At 36.9% G+C, this 19,094-nt stretch overlaps 1 protein-coding gene across 1 annotated transcript in view; it reads left to right on the plus strand.

Moving 5' to 3' along the window:
- PXDC1 (PX domain containing 1) overlaps positions 1-19,094 on the plus strand; it is a 49,780-nt gene that overhangs the window by 11,850 nt on the left and 18,836 nt on the right. Inside the window, exons 2-3 of the mRNA XM_051970756.1 lie at positions 17,608-17,699; positions 18,891-19,008. Coding sequence (XP_051826716.1) covers positions 17,608-17,699; positions 18,891-19,008 — 210 coding nt within the window. The remainder of the gene's footprint in view (positions 1-17,607; positions 17,700-18,890; positions 19,009-19,094) is intronic.

The following is a 19,094-nucleotide window of genomic DNA, read 5'->3' on the forward strand; positions in this document are numbered from 1 at the left end:
TTTTATAGATGAAGAAACTGAGGTAAACTAAGGATTATTGACTTACCTTCTAGGTAAGACTTGAAGGAATTAAAGAGAAGCCAAAAGATAGAGATGAAGAGAAATAGCATTCTATGCATGGAATATGGATTGTCTTATGGAAAGAACAGTAAAGAGGCCAGTATCCTGGATCAGAGTACATGATGATGAATAAGGTGTAGGAAGACTGGATAAGTAGGAAGGAGACCAAGTTTTGAAGAAGTTTAGAAGCCTAACTGGATTTTATATATTTTATGTAGTATATGTTTTTGGTAACATATATATTATGTAAATTCTTAAAGGAATTTATTGAATAGCAGTGTGACATGGTCAGGCTTGAACTTTTGGAGGATTGTTTCCTTAGCTAAGTGTACAGTGAATTGTAGCAGTTTGGGGACATTTAAAACTAATGGCATCCAAAGAAATAAAACAAGTGATTTTATAATTTCTCTATGGCTTTCATCTCAGAACTTAGTAAGTACATATAAAATTACTCTTAAGAGGATATGGGGAGAGGCAGACGGTAGGCTGCAGCCTCTTGGCTTGCACGCTGTCATCAATAATCGACATCCCTGTGTTCTTCTCATAAAGCCAGAAGGGAGTTGGTTTTTGTTCAGGGCTTTCTGTGGGAGCCGCAGCTGTCCCTGTGTTGGGAAGACACCAATAAATACACTGCTTCCTTTGTGCCTCTTCTCATTGTTGACAATGTCAACAGTTCATTAATGGGAGCTTGCCTGAGCATCTGGGAGACAATGAGCACAGCTCTTCATTATCTGTCATTCAGCCCTGTTATCTAACCAAAATCATAGTTTTTATTTGTCTTTGTATTTATCTTTGACTTCCTACCAGGAGCCCCTTTTTTTCATTTCAGAATTGTTGCCTCTGCCCTCCCCCAATTACTCGGCCCTTTTAGCCAAGCTCTTTCATCGATAATATTGCTGTTCCGTGAAACAAACTGAGTCAAAGAGACTTACTTTCATCCATTCTTTTCTGTACTGGCTGGAGGCTGCATTAATCACAATGTCAGTTTAGATTGAGCGGAAATGTCACTTCCAAGCAAATGAGCCATGTGCTTGTTATAATTTTCGGTAGAATAGACAACTTCCCTTCCATCCTTTCATTTTTCATCCCCTTCCTTTCAAATAGATGGTCGCTGACAAGGCTCCCATATCAATTATGCTGGTTTGGGCCACCCATTTCTACTCTAATCTAGGTTTCCTTTAAGCAAAATAAGTGCTTTTGATGGTTTGTTTGATACAATACAGTTATTTCTGGACATATTACTTATATTGTTCCCCAATTCCCAACCATTGATCTCTCTCTTCTAACCAAAATAGAAAGGCCAGAGGAGTTTCAATATTTGTCTTCACTTCTGATCTTTACTGAATTTTTAATAGCTAAATTTCCTTTTGGTGATCTTTTCATTCATGCTATGGTCTTTGTGTATATTGCACTTAGTATTCTGGGCATCATTTCATATAAATTTTCTCATGTTTCTCTGAATTACTCAAATTCATCATTTCCTAATGTACCATAATATCCTTTACATTTATATACAATTATCCTGCTATTCTTTCAGTCCTCACTTTTGTTTCCAGTTCTTTGCTGCTACAGAAAGAGATGCTGGGAATGTTTCTGTTATATATTGGACCTTTCTTTCCATTTCTGACCTCCTTGAGATACTTGCCTAGGAGATTTTTATAGTTTATTATATAAGCTTTTCCTTTTATTTCCAAATTGTTTTCCAGAATGATTGGACTAATTTGCATTAAGACACCATGGTGCCTTTTTTGTCTCCTTACAGGCTAGTTTTAAATCTATTAAGCTCTTATTATTTGTAGGAATAACATTGATGTGTTTCCTAGATTTCTAAGATTCTGAGATCTTCACCATGGTATCTTAATATCATAAAATATCATAGTGATATAATACTAAGCCCTGATTGTGTGTCAGCGATGTGTTCCTTTGATTCAGGGCATCAGTCTAAGATGTTAAGATTCTGGCAGCAGAGCAATAAGGATAGAAAAGTTCTTCCAAAATGAGTCCATTCTAGAATCAGATTCAGAATAGTAGAAATGTTAAGGGTGTCAAAGTTAGGAAAACCTGGGTTCAAATGTACACTTTAACATTTACTAGATGTATGATCTTGGACACTTCCTCTGTGGAATGAGAGGGTTGGACTCTGGCTCCTAAGGTCCTTAAGGATTTTAGAGCTATGACTAACTTCTCTAAAGTGATAAATCTTTAAGCACTTGTGAGACTAGATGCCTGTTGTCTGAAGCAGAAATGGTAAATAAGTGTAGTCTAAGGGATCTCTGTCCCTAGAAAAATAGGCTGCTGGCAGTATAGAGTAACAGGAAGGTGATAATTTAAGAGGATTTTTAGCTGTCTGTCTAAATCAGAGTGCACATCTTAAATCCCTAACATTTATTATTTCTTGTTTTATTAGTTTTTTTTTAGTTTATATCTGACTCTTTGTGACTCCATTTTGGGGTTTTTTTTGACAAAGATATTGAAGTGATTTGCCATTTTCTTCTCCAAGTCTTTTTTTTTTTTTTTTGAACATAGCATATGTTGATTTTTTAAAAATAACCTTTTATTTTCAAAATATATGCAAAGATAGTTTTCAACATTCATCCATGCAAACCTTGTTTCATTTTTCTCCCTCCCTTCCCTCCTCCCCCCTCTAGACAGCAATATATTCCAACTCATTTTATAGATGAAGAAACTGAGGGAAACTGAGGGCTAAGTGACTTGCCTTGGTATTTGAGACCAGATTTGAACTCGGGAAGTGGGTCCTTCAACGTAGTTCAATCTTTCCTGTGTGTGATGACATGAGCAGTTCCTTCCTAGACATTATAAGTCAAAGGATAAATGTTGTTGGATGTCAGAATAATGAGCTCTATGAGAAATTGGAAATAGAAAAAACCACTTTGGGCTGAGGGTACTCACCAGCAAGAGTCTTTGGATCTAATGAAGTTAAATCTTCCATCTTTCAAGTCTAATATAAGATTATACATTTGGTTCTTTCAGTATAATTCTTTTATGACAGAGAGATGAAATCCTCCTTAGGTTCTTGAATCTCTTGAATATGACCCCTTACTCCTCTTGACACTGCTACCATCCCAGTATAAACTCTCACCTCACATCTGTATTATTTCCATGGCCTGCTAGTGAATCTGTCTGCCTCAAGTCTATCCTCCATTGAGCCCCAAAGTGACTTTTCTACAGCACAGATTTGACCATGTTATTCTCTTATTCAGTAAAATCTAGTGACTCCTTATCCCCTGTAGTGTCAAATATAAGCCTCCTTCCTGTCTTCTTACACTTTATTTTTCAATCCAGTGGCACTGGCCTCCTGGCTGTTTCATGAACAAGACACTCTCAATTCTGGGAATGTTCTCTGACCATCTCTCAATCATGGAATGATTTTCCTCCTCATTTCTACTTACTGCCTTCCCTACCATCCTTTAAGTCCAAACTAAAATCCTATCCTGTACAAGAAGCTTTTCCTAATCCTTCTTAATACCAGGGCCTTTTCTTAATTACTACCCATCTTCTCCTGCATATAGCTGGTACAAATTTATTTGTTTCTTCGCTCCTCCATTAGATTGCAAGTTCCTTATGGGCAGGAACTGCTTTTTGCCTTTTTTTCCTATTCCCAAGTGCTTACAGTACCTAGTACATATTAGGTGTTTAATAAATATTTATTGACAGTCTTACTGACAGATTTATCTAGGTAGGTATATATATATATGTAATTTGTCTTTAATATATCTATGTAAATATGTCTTTGTTTTGCTTTTACCCAATCAGTGAATTTTCTTCACTTTAGCTGCCCCTAAGCATAAGTTGTTAGTGTTCCAGGTCCTTGGAAGGAGAGAATTAGGCTGATTAGGTAATTTTCTTTTTCTTTTTTAGAATAACAATAGCTTTTTATTTTTCAAATACATGAAAAGATAATTTTCAACATTTACCCTTGAAAAATTTTGTGTTCCAAGTTTTGCTCTCTTTCTCTGGCTCCACATATCTTCCCCCCCTCACCCAGCAAGCAATTCAATATAGTATAACATGTGCAATTCTTCTAAATCTATTTCCACTTTATCATGCAAGAAAAATCATATCAAAAAGGGAAGAAAATGAGAAAGGAAAAAAACAAGCAAGCAAGTAATACAAACAACAAAAAAGGTGAAAATACTATGTATAATCCACATTCAGTCCCTATACTCTTTTTTTCCCTCTGAGGCAATTGGGGTTAAATGACTTGCCCAGGATCACACAGCTAGGAAGTTAAGTGTCTGAGACCAGATTTGAACTCAGGTCCTCCCAACTTCAGGGCTGGTGCTCTGTCAGTCCCTTTACTCTTGCTGGACTCTTGTCTGGACACAGATGGCTCTTTCCATCACAAGTCTATTGGAATTACTCTCAATTATCTCACTGTTGGAAAAGAGCTAAGTCCATCAGAATTGAAGATTGTATAATCTTGTTGTTGAGATATACAATGTTCTCTTGTTTCTATTCACTTCACTCAGCATCAGTTCTCTCACTAAGCTTCTCTGAAATCATTCTGTTGATTGTTTATTATAGAACAATAATATTCCATTGCATTCATATACCATAACTTACTTAGCCATTTCCCAATTGAAGGACATGTACTCAGTTTTCAGCCATTTCCCAACTGAAGGACAGCTGCAAACATTTTTGTATAAGTAGGTCCTTTTCCCTTTTTTATGGTCTCTTTGGGATACAAACTCAGTAGAGACAATGGGGGGGGGGATCAAAAGTCATCTTTAATTCTTTAGAAATGACCAAAAAAATGGGGGTGACTATGATTGCTATTATGCAAGTTATTATTAACTGAATCAATATAATATATATTATTCTTGTTCAGTTATGTCTCTTTCCTGACCTTATTTGGGGTTTTCTTAGCAAAAATACGAGTCATTTGTTATTTCCTTCTCCAGTTCATTTTACAGATGAACAAACTAAGGCATAAATGTTTTGCTTGGAGTCACACAGTTAGTAAATATCTGGTGATTTGAACTCAAGAATAGATTCCTAACTTCCTAACTCCAGTTACAGCACTCTATCCACTGCATCACCTAGCAGACCATACAGATGCTAGCTATTAATGTGTCGGTGGTAGGTCTTGGACCCAGGTCTTCACAAAGCTTAACACAGTACCTGGCATGCTGGTCCAGACTTGATTCTATGCCTCCAAGACCAAACCCCTATGAAGTAAGCCATCCTTCCACCTCTGCACAAATTTTCCTAAGCAACAGAACTTTACTTGTATGTGGGGAGTGTTCCCAATTCTTCTTCTACTTCTGTGAAAGATTGCCTAATTGTGCCAGTATGGATTCCAGCTCCCTGCCAAGTATTACAGCCAGTGTTTCTTGGGGAGTTAGCCTTCAGTGGGAAGTTTGACTGTAACTAACACAGAACAAAAGCAAAGGGAGCTAGCTGGGCCTGGATTTGTTACCCAGGCACTCCAGAGCTAAGATTGATTTTGTTTGAGTAAATTGGTTTCCAAGCTATAAGACTGCTTGCTCCCAAACCTGTCATTATTCCCTTCACTTCCTAAAACCCAAGCAATAAACAGAAAAATTAGGTGGTAATCACTGTGAATCTAAAAGAAGACATGTTTGTAGGTTAATCCCACACCATTCTCCTTACACCCAAACTAAATGCCCCTCCTTCTCCACTCAACCCTATATGACCAGAAATCAATGAAGGAAAACCACCTGAAAGAATGATTGGGACTGATTATTCATGACACTTTTCTATTTCTGTAATTAATTTACTACTAAAGTTGTTCACTGTATTTGACCCAAGTTTGATAGATCTTATTTAAATTATTATAATTATTGCATATATCATTCTTTTGGTCTTTCTTTACCCTGCATCACCTTATGTCAGTCTGCCTTTGATGCTTTGGTTCAAATTTCAGATACTTACTAACTGTGTGATCTTGTTTAATCTGTTGCCTCAGTTTCCTCTTCTATAAAATGAGCTGGAGAAGGAAATGACAAATTCCAATATCTTTGCTAAGAAAATTCCAAATGGGGTCATGAAGAGTTAAACACAATTTAACAACAAACATTTGACTCAGTGGTTCCCCGGTGATGAGTATAAAGTTTGCTTCCAACTTTTTATTGTGACACATTGTGCTTCTATGGAGATGATTGTACATGTGGGTCTTTTATAGCTATTTTTAATTGACCTGGTGTATAAACCCAATGCCTTTTATACATCATGAATTATAATCTCCTTTCTTTCTATTCTCTGGACTTCAGGCTTTCTTTAATAGTTTAAAATTAAGCCAAGTCGAATTAACAAACATTTATTAAATAAATACTAAGTATGTTCAAGTTAGTTGGAGCAATGAATAGAGCAGTAGTCCTGGAGTCAGAAAAATCCAAGTTGAAATCTTGCCCCAAATACTTATTAGCTCAGTGATCTTGGGCAAGTCACTTAAATTGCTTCTTCACGTGTAAAATGGACATAATAATGGTACCTACCTCCTAAGTTTGTTGTGAGAACCAAATGAAATAATTGTAAAGCACTTAGCACAGTGCCTGACATACAAGAGGTACTTAATGGGCAGCTGAGTAGTGCCTGGAAAGAGTAGTCTTCCTGAGTTCAAATCTGGCCTCTGCATTCTTATTAGCTTTTGCCTCCAGGCAAGTCAATTAACCATGTTTGCCTCAATTTCCTTCTCTGTAAAATGAGCTGGAGAAGGAAATAACAAATGACTTAGGATCTTTGCCAAGAAAACTCCCAAAATTGGGTCACAAAGAATTGGACTCAACTGAAACAGCTCAACAATAAATGCAGTGGCGGTGTGGGTGGAGTGCTGGCCCCAGGATCAGGAAAACTGAATTGAAATCCAGCTTCTGACACTTAATTTCTGTGTGAACTTGGACAAATCACTTAAACATTGTTTACTTCAGCTTCTATATCTATAAAGTGGGGATAATAATAATACCTCCCAGGGTTGTTATAAGAATCAGATAAGATAATGATTGTAAAATGCTTAGTATAATGTCTGGCACTTAGTGAGTAGCATATAAATGTTAGCTATTATTATTGTTGTACTCTTCCCTTCATTTGTCTGTGACTTATAGTATATTTGTAGTAAAAGTGTTAAAATTGGTATAAAAGTATATTTGTAATAGAAAATCCAAAATGGAGATAATTATAGCAAAAAATTAGATAGTTTATTAAGCAGCTAGGAATATAAAGAGGCAAAAATAGTCCCTATCCTCAAAGAGGTTACATTCTTATGAGGGAGACAATATGCAAACAACTATGGACATGCAACATATAAATGGAGCAAACTGGAGGCAGTCTCAGCAAGAATGCATACCTTAGTGGAGGAGAGAGGAGAGATTTCAATTAAAGGCTAAAGGAAGCCTGGGAAACTTAGACAGAGCTGGGAGGGGAGGATGGGGGGCAGCTAGTGTAGGAGCATGTGGAAGGGAGATGTGGTATCTATAATGGGAGCAATGAGGAGTCTCCCTCATAAATACTAATGTTTACTAGACTTTAAGATTAAGAGGAAACTTAATCTGCCACTGCTGATGAATATACAATTTATAAGTTTAGAGAGTTGACTCTGATATTTAAAGATTAAGTGACTTATTTAGGATCCAGTGGCCAGAATATGCAAAGAGACTGGAGTTCTTCCAGACTCTGTAGCTCAGTGATGTTAAATTCATATATTTGAATCAGAATCCCTGAGGGCTGCATATTGAATTAGTTTTAAAATGTAATATTAACCACATTTTATTGCATTTTTAGTTTTGGTGGATAGAATACCAGGACTTGTAGTGAGGAAGACTCACCTGAGTTCAAATCTGGCCTCAGACACTTACTAGTTGTACTTACTAGGACAGTTACTAGACTTACAAGTCACTTGTCCCAGTTTGCCCCAGTTTCCTCATTTGTAAAATTAATGGGAGAAGGAAATAGCAAACCACTTCAGGATCTTTTACCCTCCCTCCCCCAATCCCAAATGGAGGCATAGAGAATCAGACGTGATGGAACATTGCATTTTTATTTATTTTGTCAAATATTTTCCAATTTTAATCTGGTTTTGTTATGCTAAGGGCCACATGCAGACCATGCCTTTGCCATCTCAGCTATCACTGGCTAGCTCTCTGAAAATAATTTGTCTTCTCTAGCAATTCACTAAAGACATCATCATTTGGTTATATTAGGTTATATTAGGACTTAGTCATACAAAACAGGTACATCTCAAATCTCTTCTGAAGCCTTGTACAGATCCTTCAACATTGACTAGAGGGGATACCTTGAATTTTCTTTTTTTTTTTTTTTTTTGGCCGAGGCAATTGGGGTTAAGTGAGTTGCCCAGGATCACACAGCTAGGAAGTATCTGAGACCAGGTTTGAACTCAGGTCCTCCTGACTTCAGGGCTGGTGCTCTTTCCACTGTGTCACCTAGTTGCCCTGATATCTTGGATTTTCTAAGGCTTTATCCCCTCCAAATACAAGTTCTGGCTAGTGTAAAAACTAAGTAAAACTTCAAGTATAGGTGTGTCTGTAATCCAGGATTGTGGATCATCCAATGTGGCTCATTTGAGAGAGACTCACCAAAAGGGATGAGGATGCAAAAGGAAATTAAATGTCTCATTGAATAGAGTGCTAGGCTTGAAGTCAAGAAGATTCATCTTCCTAAATTCAATTCTAGGATCAGACACTTAATAGCTGTGTGATTTTTGGGCAAGTCACTTAATCTTGCTTCCTTTAATTTCCCTATCTGTAAAATGATTTGGAGAGGGAAATGGCAATATTTTTATCAAGAAAACCCTGATGGGGTCACAAAGAGTCAGATATGACTGAAAAATGACAACTTAATGATGATCAAAGAACAAGGTTTTTTTCTTTTCCTTTTTTGCCACAGCAGCTCATGAAGACAGGGAGGCATCTCAAACCACAGGCAGTGAAGCATCCTTGTCAAATGAGGGAACTAGAGGGAGCTTTTAAAGTTTCCCTCCATCTGTAAATCTTCAAGATCATTTCCAATCCTAAAATTTTAGGGAGTGATAACTCATCTCCAATGATTCCTATGTTTTCCTAAAATCATCTATTTTAGTCCACAGAAATAAATCAAGCATTTACATGTGCATAAAGAAATTTAACAGGAAATTAACTGCAAAACAGATTCCTTATGAGTAGATTTCAGAGATGGAGCCAGTTTAGGAGAGAAGAGCACTCACTGCTCATGGCAATTCATTCCCCATAAGAGTGTGGAATTGGCAACCTGCTGTGAAGAGGGTATTATCGCCAAGTTTCTATTTCTAACTTCCAGATGCTTGGAGGAAAGATGAATACAACCCTTTGTACCATCAGTGTATATGAAGTAAAATTGAAAGTCAAATAGATGCTAAGTGAATGTATTTGAGCAGAAATTAGGGAAATTGCCAGGGCATGCACTATTTTCTATATCAGTTCCCTGAGAGCAATTCTTTAATGAGGCTGTTGGACTTCTTTCCAAGTGAGATCTTTGCCTTCTAATAGAAAGAAACTTCGCTGCACACATGGAATGTTAGGGCCCCCTTCTGCTCAGTTTCCAGAATGGCAGTCCATCTTTTTTGAGTCCTGTTCTCTAAGCTAGTATTCTGCAACCTCTTTGGTCTCAGGATCCCTTGACAATCCTAAAAGGTGAGGACTCCTTTGTTTTATGTAGGTTATATCTGTTGATATTTATCATTAAAAATGAAAATGGATATATTTAAAATATTTTTAAAAATAATAATATTAATCCATTATATGCTAAGATAAGTAACATTTTATAAATGAAAAGTTATAAAAAATGGACCAGAATTATTTTTAGCAAATTTTTTAAATGTCTTCATTACAAAATTTCAAAATTATCTGGATGATCAATTCTTCTAAATTCAACTTGATGTGGCTTGCTGTTTTAGTTGAAGTATTTGAAGAAAATCCAGCCTCAGAGAAAGGGGCAACTTGAAAAGGGCAGAATATTTTAATAGGTAAATAACATTTTAATGTTAGGAAAATAGTTTGTGAAGTCTTGTTAGATTGTTAACTTTTAGGGGCTGGGACTGTCCTTTGCCTCCTTTGGCACATAATTAGGCACTTAATAAATGTTAATTTACTGACCTTGTAGACATCCTAAGGGATGCAGAATATATTTTGAGAACTTTTGCTATAAGGTTTTGTTTTGGAGTGATAGAACATTTTTCTTTGTGTTCTGCCATTATAAACATGAACATAAATTTCACTAATGCAAAACTTAATCCTTTCATCATCAGGCATCAGAAAAATAAGTAAATGAAGCAAAAATCCTTGTCCATGTACTATCTTGTCTTGATCGTTTATATGACCTTTTACCTCTTAAGCTCTCTGCTCTCTATAAAATGAGGGGCTTGGGCTATTTGGTCTCTTAAGGTCCCTTGGCTCTGTGATTCTCAACAGTGCATTTGTAATGTAAAGTTCAAAATTATGGTGATAATAGCAAAAATTAGAACCTAATAATTCACTTCTAAACAAGTAGGCAGGCAGATTTTTTAAAAAGGCTAAACTAATCATTTAATTAGTAGGTGAGTCTTGAAAAAGCAATGATAAGAAATTATAAAATTGAAGAGGGATATTTGTGGACTTTTTGGATATGTTTATTAAATCTATTCCTCCTGGACCAGAACATAAAATTTCACAATTCAAAGGGACCTCAGTGACCATGTAGTTTAATTCTATACAAGAACAGAATGTTTCTTACAATGTACTTACTTTAAAATGGTTAATAATGCTGTTGTGAAGATTTTTGTTTTTTTTTTTCTCACCACCCTTTTTTTTTTTTTTTGAGTCTTGCCCAGACTAGAAATACATTGATTGCTTATAGATCAAAGCCCATCAGTGATTGACATGGAAACTTTAACTTGCTCCATTTTCAGCCCATTCTTTGGCAGCTTGGTCCCCCTGTTTCTGGGAGCTTACCATATATGCCAGATTTAGTGGGGATATTGGACCTGCTTTAAGTCAAGGAAACGCAGAGCTCCAGAGTTCAGGTAATCAAAGTCAACCTCTCCAATATGTGATTACATCATTTAAGTCTTGCAAAGTTCTTTATATTATCTCATTAGATTCTCACCACAATTCTGGGAGATAGATGCTATTATTATCTCCTATTTTACAGTTGAGGAAATTGAGGCAGTTTCATACTGCTAGTGTTATTCTTTTCTTATGGTATTTAACAAAATTCTTTAGAATATAGTCTCAAATGTAATGCCTGGATCAAAAGAAGTGAACAGTAATTGTTTAAATCATGCCTAAGTTCCCCTTCTCAGGAAACACATATGTAATCAAAATGTTATTTTTCTACTTAAGGGAGACAGTGTGGAATAGGACAAAGAGGCTTTCTCCTCTGAATTTAGGAGATCTATTTAGATGACAATAATAAAGCCATTTGTAGAATAACAAATATTTGTTGAATTAGATGAAACATGGGCAGATCTGTACCTTCACTTTCTTGTCTTGGGCTAGAGTTTTCTGAATAAGTTCTAAAATAACTAGAATTCTGCTGAGAAATGGAGATTCACATCTGAAGCCTGAGCCTTTTATTTCCTTTCAGTAGGATACAACTTCTTAGATATTAGCACCCTGGATAGCCTAATTTTGAGATTGAGGTTGAGTTGGCTTGACAAAGAATCAAGGTGGTACCTAGGATTTTGAATATGATCTCACTCACTTATTAGCTGTGGACACTAGCTGCATGAAACTGCCTCAGTTTCCTCAACTGTAAAGTGGAGATAATAATAACATCTATCTTCCAGGATTGTGATGAGGATCTAATGAGTTAATATAAAGCACTTTGCAAAACTTAAAACACTATGATCATCTAAGTCTAATCCTTTCTCTCTCACAGTTGTTGTTGTTTGTTTGTTTGTTTTTAATAATTATAACTTTTTATTGATGGAACCCACGCCTGGGTAATTTTTTACATTATCCCTTGCACTCACTTCTGTTCCGACTTTTCCCCTCCTTCTTCTTCCCCCCTCCCCCAGGTAGCAAGCAGTCCTATACATGTTAAATATGTTACAGTATATCCTAGATACAATATATGTGTCTCACAGAGTTTTAGTAGAAACAACTATCTGTTCTTTTTTTTTCAGTACTGGAGATTGAGCATCTCCTCTCTTTTCTTGTCAAACCTCATCCCTGTTTCCCTTCCTTTTTTTCTTGGAATACATTGAAGCACATAGGAAGTATGTCCAATGACTTGAATATCGTAGCCACTTACCAAGTACTTATTGAGTGGATGACTGTCTATAAAGCTTTCTTATGTTCATAGGATTATATGTTTAGAGCTGGAAGAAATTGAAAAATTATTCAGACCAATTCCTTCATTTTATAGATCAGGAAATTGAGGCAGTTTCATAATCTAGTGTCACACAATTAGTGATTGAGATGACATTTGAGCTCAAGACTTTCAGGATTTCAAATTGAAAACCCTAGGCAACACCTGGATGCCTTACTTGCTCACACAGAGACAGGATTTGAACCCAGACTCTCTGATTCTGGAGTTTTCCCAGTTGATACAACTTTCAGGCTTTGCTGGAGTTTCTTCCCTTCCATTCAGCAAATAGAGAAACACTGAAATGGAGAACTAGATTTAGATTCTGTACATTTCCATGTACACAATACACACAGCAGTTAGCCAGCTGGCTGTTCTCTTTGCATTAAATGTCTCCCCACTCCACTTTATCCTTCACTCAGCTGTTGAATTGATCCCCCTAAAATGCAAGTCTGACTGTATCATCCTCCTATTCAATAAATTCTCTTGATACCCTGTTACCTTAAGGAGAAAATATAAAATCCTCTGGCTTCCAAAACCTTTTGTAATCTGGGTTCTTCCTCCTACCTCCAGCACTTGCAATTCAGGTACAGTGACTGACTCCTCTCTGTTCCCCACACATGACACTCCATCTCTCAACTCTGGACATTTTCACTGGCTGTCCCCATGCTTATAATATTGTCCTCAGTCTCTACTTCTGACTTTACTGACTTCCTTCAAATCTGAGCTAAAATCTTACCTTTTTCAAGAGATCCCTCTGTCCTTCTCAATCCTCATGCCTTCCCTCTGAGACTACCCCCAGTTTATCCTGTAAATAAACAGTTTGTACTAAGTTCTTTGTGCCTTGTCTCTTAGAATGTAAGCTCCTTAAGGGCAGGGACTGATTTTGTTTGTTCCTTTTTGATTTTCTTTGAATCCCCAGTAGGTCGCATAGTGCCTAGCATTTAGTAAGCATTTAATAAATACTTCTTAACTGACTGACCTTGACACAAAGAGAAAGACAAAAGAATCAGGAAGGGAAATGTCATTAGTTAATAGAGCCCTGAGCTTGTGCTAGATTAAACTCCCAGTTTTAATATTTAACATCACCATTTGACTTTTCGGGTTCTCATCTGTTAAATGGGGATGCTAATGGCAATTACAGTGTCTGCTTGGCTTGTGTAGTTGTCTTGAATATCATGTGAGACAGTGATAAGATTCAATACTTGCTAATAGTGAATTGCATTAAGATTCCCTGTCAGCTCTTATTGTCCACAATAATGACTCACAGTGACTCAGTGGAACTCAAATGGACTTAGTGGATCAGACTTTCTCCCTGTGATCTGAAGCAACTGACGTTTATTTACTGAGGAGTGCTCACAATGTCTAGAAGTTACGGTCGCTGGCAGGGCCGATGCCCCGAAGGAGAGCACAGGTGCCTGTTCTCAGTTAGACAAGACATAAACATATAAAAAGACAACAGTGTGATAAATGAGACATTATGGGAAAGGAGGAAACGGTCCTGGGCTTGGAGACAAGCCTAGATCTGACATTTGTCAGCTCTGTGTACTGGGATGGGTGACTTCTGGACTCAATCATAGAATCATAGCAGCTAAATTTGTAGCAGCTTTAGGGACCATGCAGACCAAAGACTACCTGTGGAGTTGCTTCCTTAAATAAGTATAAGTAAATGGTCATCTCAGAGTCATAGCAAGATTTTCTTCTCATCCGGAACCTTTCCTCCTTCTCCTAAGGCTTGTCCCAGGTATAGAAATAATTTGTTTTAGCTCTGGGATGTTCTGTCCCTGCTGGAAGACATTCTGTGAGGAGGAACCTGCTACCATCTAGTGGTGAATATGGGAAGACAGAGAAAGTAAAAACAGAATTATTGCTAAGTCAATGGAAAGATTAAGGAGAGATGGTTTAATTGAAAAAGAAACACTTGAATTGTGCTTTAAAGTTAGGATAATAACTCATCAGACAAAGAGAAGGAAGGAAGACAGGACAGTAAAGAGAACAGAGTGAATAATGGCTGGGGTGGGAGAGCCCAGGTAGTTATATTTAGGAGACAGTTTGGTTTGGGTCATACGTGTGGGGGAATAGTAAGAGAAAAGGTGGAAAATGGAATATAGGATTAATTTTGGAAGGTGAAACTTGGAGGTGGGTTGGGGGAGAGTAGAGAAGAGAAGAATAAATCAAACAGGAGCTTCTCTACTTCCAATGCTTAACATAGTGACTTTTTAAAAGTCATCATTAATTAAATCATTAAATAATGATTTTTAAAAGCATCTATTTAAATACTTACTAAGTTCACTTTGCTAAGCACTGGAAATTCAAACAGAAAAGCAAGACAGTTCTTGCTCTATGGAGGTCACTTTCTCATAGAGAGAGAGACAACACATTGATAGCAAGTCAGATAGAAAGTCCCTGTGGTCTTTGGGATACATCAGCAAAGCGGAGGTTGCTAATGCATCTTTTAAAATGACATCCATTGATAAAACCACTTCCATTTCTTTTTTTTTTAATAGTTATTATATATATATATTAATTTAATAACTTCTTATTGACAGAATCCATACCAGGGTAATTTTTTACAGTATTATCCCTTGCACTCACTTCTGTTCTGATACCACATCCATTTCTTACATTGAAACATGTGACGTCTGCCAAGGACTTAAGAACTGTCTTTTCCAGAATATCAATAGGTCAAGACAGATTTGTTTTGTATCTAGGAAATATGTCAGAAATATAGGAGCCAATTGAATCTTTCAGTTTTTAGGGAAAGCAATATGGGTAGTTTGTTACTGAGCTCATTGGTTTCCATCAAATCTATACTCAAATTAAGACAGTTTAAAGGGCCTACGGAAAGATCTTGACAGAAGTGGAAAATAGCAAAGGGAGGCAGTGGGGAAAAGGGCAAAAAAAAAAAAATAGCTCTGAACTCATAGGACCTCTCTTATGCCTGTGACTTTTATGTTCTTAGGCAATCAAACCTTGGATCTTAGTTCCCAAGTCTGTATAGTGAGGTAGTTAAGCTTCATGGTCTCTGAGGTCCTTTCTGCTTCCAGATTCTGTGATCTTGGAGAGCTGATCGTTTCAGACCAGAATTCTTCAGCCATGGGAAGGGTAGGTAGAATCCCCAGGGAGTGCCTCCTAGCAATCCTGTACCTTCCACATCCCCATTCCCCATGTACCGTGGGACTGATCCCCTAGTCAAGACAAGGGACATTGATAGCTGAAACATGCTATGGGATTCCCTAAGAGTTTCAATGCTGTTTTCAACTAGTGACCTTGTCTGGTGCTGTGGGTGTCTCCTTGAGTTAATGTGAGTCAAATGAGAAGCGGAGTATACTTCTGTGGTTTCATCGAAGCAGCCACTGAAAGCTCCAGGTGCTGTGATGGGATTCCTGAGCATCACGAGCCTTGCAAAACAAATCTGGATTTTCTGGATCCCTGATAAAGTCACAACTCTCTTATTTACATTGGGGGAAACTAAGGCAAAGAGTGATTTTTTTTGCTCTGGCCAAGCACTAGAATCCAGATTGTGGTTTTTGTAATACAGTACAGTTCTGGAGAAATCTAGGTTCTGTTCCCAGGTCTCCCACTCTGTAGTTAAGTGATCCTCATTTTCCTCATCTGTAAAAAGGGGAATCATAAATATAGGATCATAGACACAATCAAGAGTACACTATAATATTGCCCTGTGAATGCTGCAGAGACACTGGTGTAAAAAAGTGGGATTGGAATCAGAGCCCAAATCAGAACCCTGCTACCTGCAAGTTATTCCATCATCTTTGTCAGGAAAACCCCAATGGGGTCATGAAGAGTCTGGACACTACTGAAAAATGCATTAACAACAATAATAATTATATAGTTTCTGTGGTTTGTGACAACAGTTCTTGTATGGGGAAGTTTCTAGTATACATAGGAGTCTTTTTTCTCACTCGAGAAAATTGATTTCTAGGTGCTTTAGAATTGTGGTATCAAACTCGAAAAGAAATAGAGCCATTAAATCAAAGGCAAATATCCCTCTGGGCCATAGGTTAATTTAGAAAACTACATATTGACACTATCTCTATTATTGTATTTTTATTTACTTTGTTAAATACCTCCAATTCCATTTTAATCTGCTTCAGCAGAAGTACTGTGGGCCTGCAAACCTGCTATTTTAAGCAGTTCTCTTAAGAGCTTAAGTTGAGAAAGCCAATAAGTTATAGAGGCCTGCTTTATTCTAGGAAGTTAGGAGTTCCCTATAATACAACTAAAATTACAGGTCCGGTTTCTCTGCAGTCATAATTATTTAAGTAAAGTCACTCAACACATATCAACAGAATTTTCAAATACTCATGAGTTTTGAATTGAGTTTATTGTAACTCTACTTCCTTACATAGAAACTTTAGAATTTCTGGTCACAGCCACAGAGAGATAATTCAAGTAGTTCTTGGAAAGATCCTATGACTCATATCCAATTTAGTTTTCTTAGAGCAAAGAGGAATCATTTCCGCCTCTGAACTCAGTATTTAAATAAATGGTTAATGCACGCATTTTCCAACAGGATCTGTGGATTGATGAAGATCTGAGGCCCTCTAGTGACAGGCTACTATAGCTACATAATTAGGAAGAAAGCTTTGTGGGTGAATTAGTTTTGAAGCTTTTTCTCATCTTCCCCTGCAGCCCATCTTGGCTGAGGGATACTTAAGCAGTTAGTAATATTCTAGAGTTGGGCTTTGTAGTTCTGGCTTCTTCCTGCTCTGAGTCTATGGGTCTTAATCCAGATTTTTCAGAAATAGCAAAAATTTTTTATTCTGCTATCAGCTTTACTTTTGTTGTTCATTGTGTCCTATTCATGTCTTGAAGACTCTCCAAGTTTATATTCCTTTTTCTGTGACACTATCCATCTCATTCTCTGCCAACTTTTTTTCCTTTTGCCTTCAATCTTTTCCAATATCAGGAAATCCCATCTTGTAATAATATGGTTTCACTTTTCCCCATCAATAACTCTTCTTCCAAAGGTAGCCAAGCTACTCAAAGCAGTTCACTATATCATCAGTGGGAATGATAAAAGCTGAGATCAAGAGTTTCTGAAATTCTATTACAAATTTTTAGGATTAATTAAGTGTTCTATATAAACCCTAGAAAGGGTATGATATGCCCTTTCTGCACATTTCAGGACAATGCTACAAGTTTCAGTAGGACAACCATTGTCTTTGTTTAAAAAGTCTCCTTTCCTGGGATTTTTATTTTAACAGGATTTTCTGTCTTAATTCCTAGGGCTAATTGCAATAAAGGATGCTCATGATATAGAAGCCAGACTTAATGAAGTGGAGAAACTCCTAAAAACTATTATTAGCATGCCGTGCAAAGTAAGTATCATTATCTTTGCATTTTAGTTGATAGAGAAGGAGTGATATCAGGTGGCAAGATGAAGAAAAAAAAAAAAGGAGAAAGGAGAAGAAAAGGGGACAAGGGGGCAGGAAGAGAGGAAAGTCTGCTTTATTGTAAGTAGACTTATTTGGCATGGGGTAGGGAATGATAACAGAGCTAAATAAAAACAGTCAAATCAATTCTTAGGGTGAAATGTGCCCTGGCAGCAAAGGAATCTGAAGTTGGTCAGTTCCTTTTAATTAAACTAATTTTGGTGGCATTTGTGGGCACTTTGATTTTGGGTAATCTTTAGATACTTTAGCTCAAATGAAATAGATTGAATGAATGCAATCTGGTCCGAGGCTAGCCTTTTTTTTTTTTTTTTTTTTAAATTCCTGGAATTATTCATAACTTCCTTATGCCCTTTAATATTATAAATGTGACCCAGAAGGAAATGGAAACTCAGATGAAGTATATTTCTCCAAGGTCACACAAAGCAAGTGCAGTCAGGATGTGAACCCAGTTGATGAATTAAATCAGTTTGCCCCACACAACAACACAAAACGTCAGTGTTTGATAGGTTTTTTTATTTTTTGTGTGTTTTTTACTAAGGAGGAGGCCTGAATTCTAATTCATCCACTTACCCTTAACTAGTTATGACATTAGACAAATCTCCTAGTAATGACTCATATTTGTAAAGAGTTTTCAAAATATTTTCTCCAACAACCCTTTGAGAGGGCAGCTGGAGGTACAGTGGATAAAGGCTGCACCCTAGAGCGAGGAGAACCTGAGTTAAAAGCCAATTTCTTTGGGCCTAGGCAAATCACTTAACTTGATTGCTTCCAAAGCAGAAAAATAACAACAGCCATTCAAGGTACATAGTACAAGTAATATTACACCCATTTTGCAGCTGAGAAAACCAAAGTACAAGAGTGAAGTGATTTGTCTGAGATCACTCAGCTATAGTGTCAGAGCTGGAATTTGAATGTAAGCCCTATTTCTACCATTCCATCATTTGGCTCCCTTAGTATAAAAAGTTGAACTTGACGATCCCCAAGTGCTAATATTTTGAGATTCTAGGGTCCTTTTTCCAGTCTGAAATTCTATGGAACTCTGAAAAGACACCCAAAACTATGGGAAAATTAAAGAAAATTAAAATAAGCCTGAATTCTATTCCTCTTTCTTTCCAGTATTCTAGGTCAGAAGTGGTGCTTACCTTCTTTGAAAGATCCCCTTTAGATCAAGTATTAAAGAATGATAATGTACATAAAATTCAACCAAGTTTTCAGAGTCCAGTCAAAATATCAGGTAAGAAAAAAAACACATTCATTTTGATTGCTCATACTCTTAAAAACATTCTTCTTTATTGAACCCAGAAGGAAAAAAGATGAGGA

Source organism: Antechinus flavipes, chromosome 1, assembly GCF_016432865.1.
Source record: "Antechinus flavipes isolate AdamAnt ecotype Samford, QLD, Australia chromosome 1, AdamAnt_v2, whole genome shotgun sequence".
Classification (NCBI taxonomy): Eukaryota; Metazoa; Chordata; class Mammalia; order Dasyuromorphia; family Dasyuridae; genus Antechinus; species Antechinus flavipes.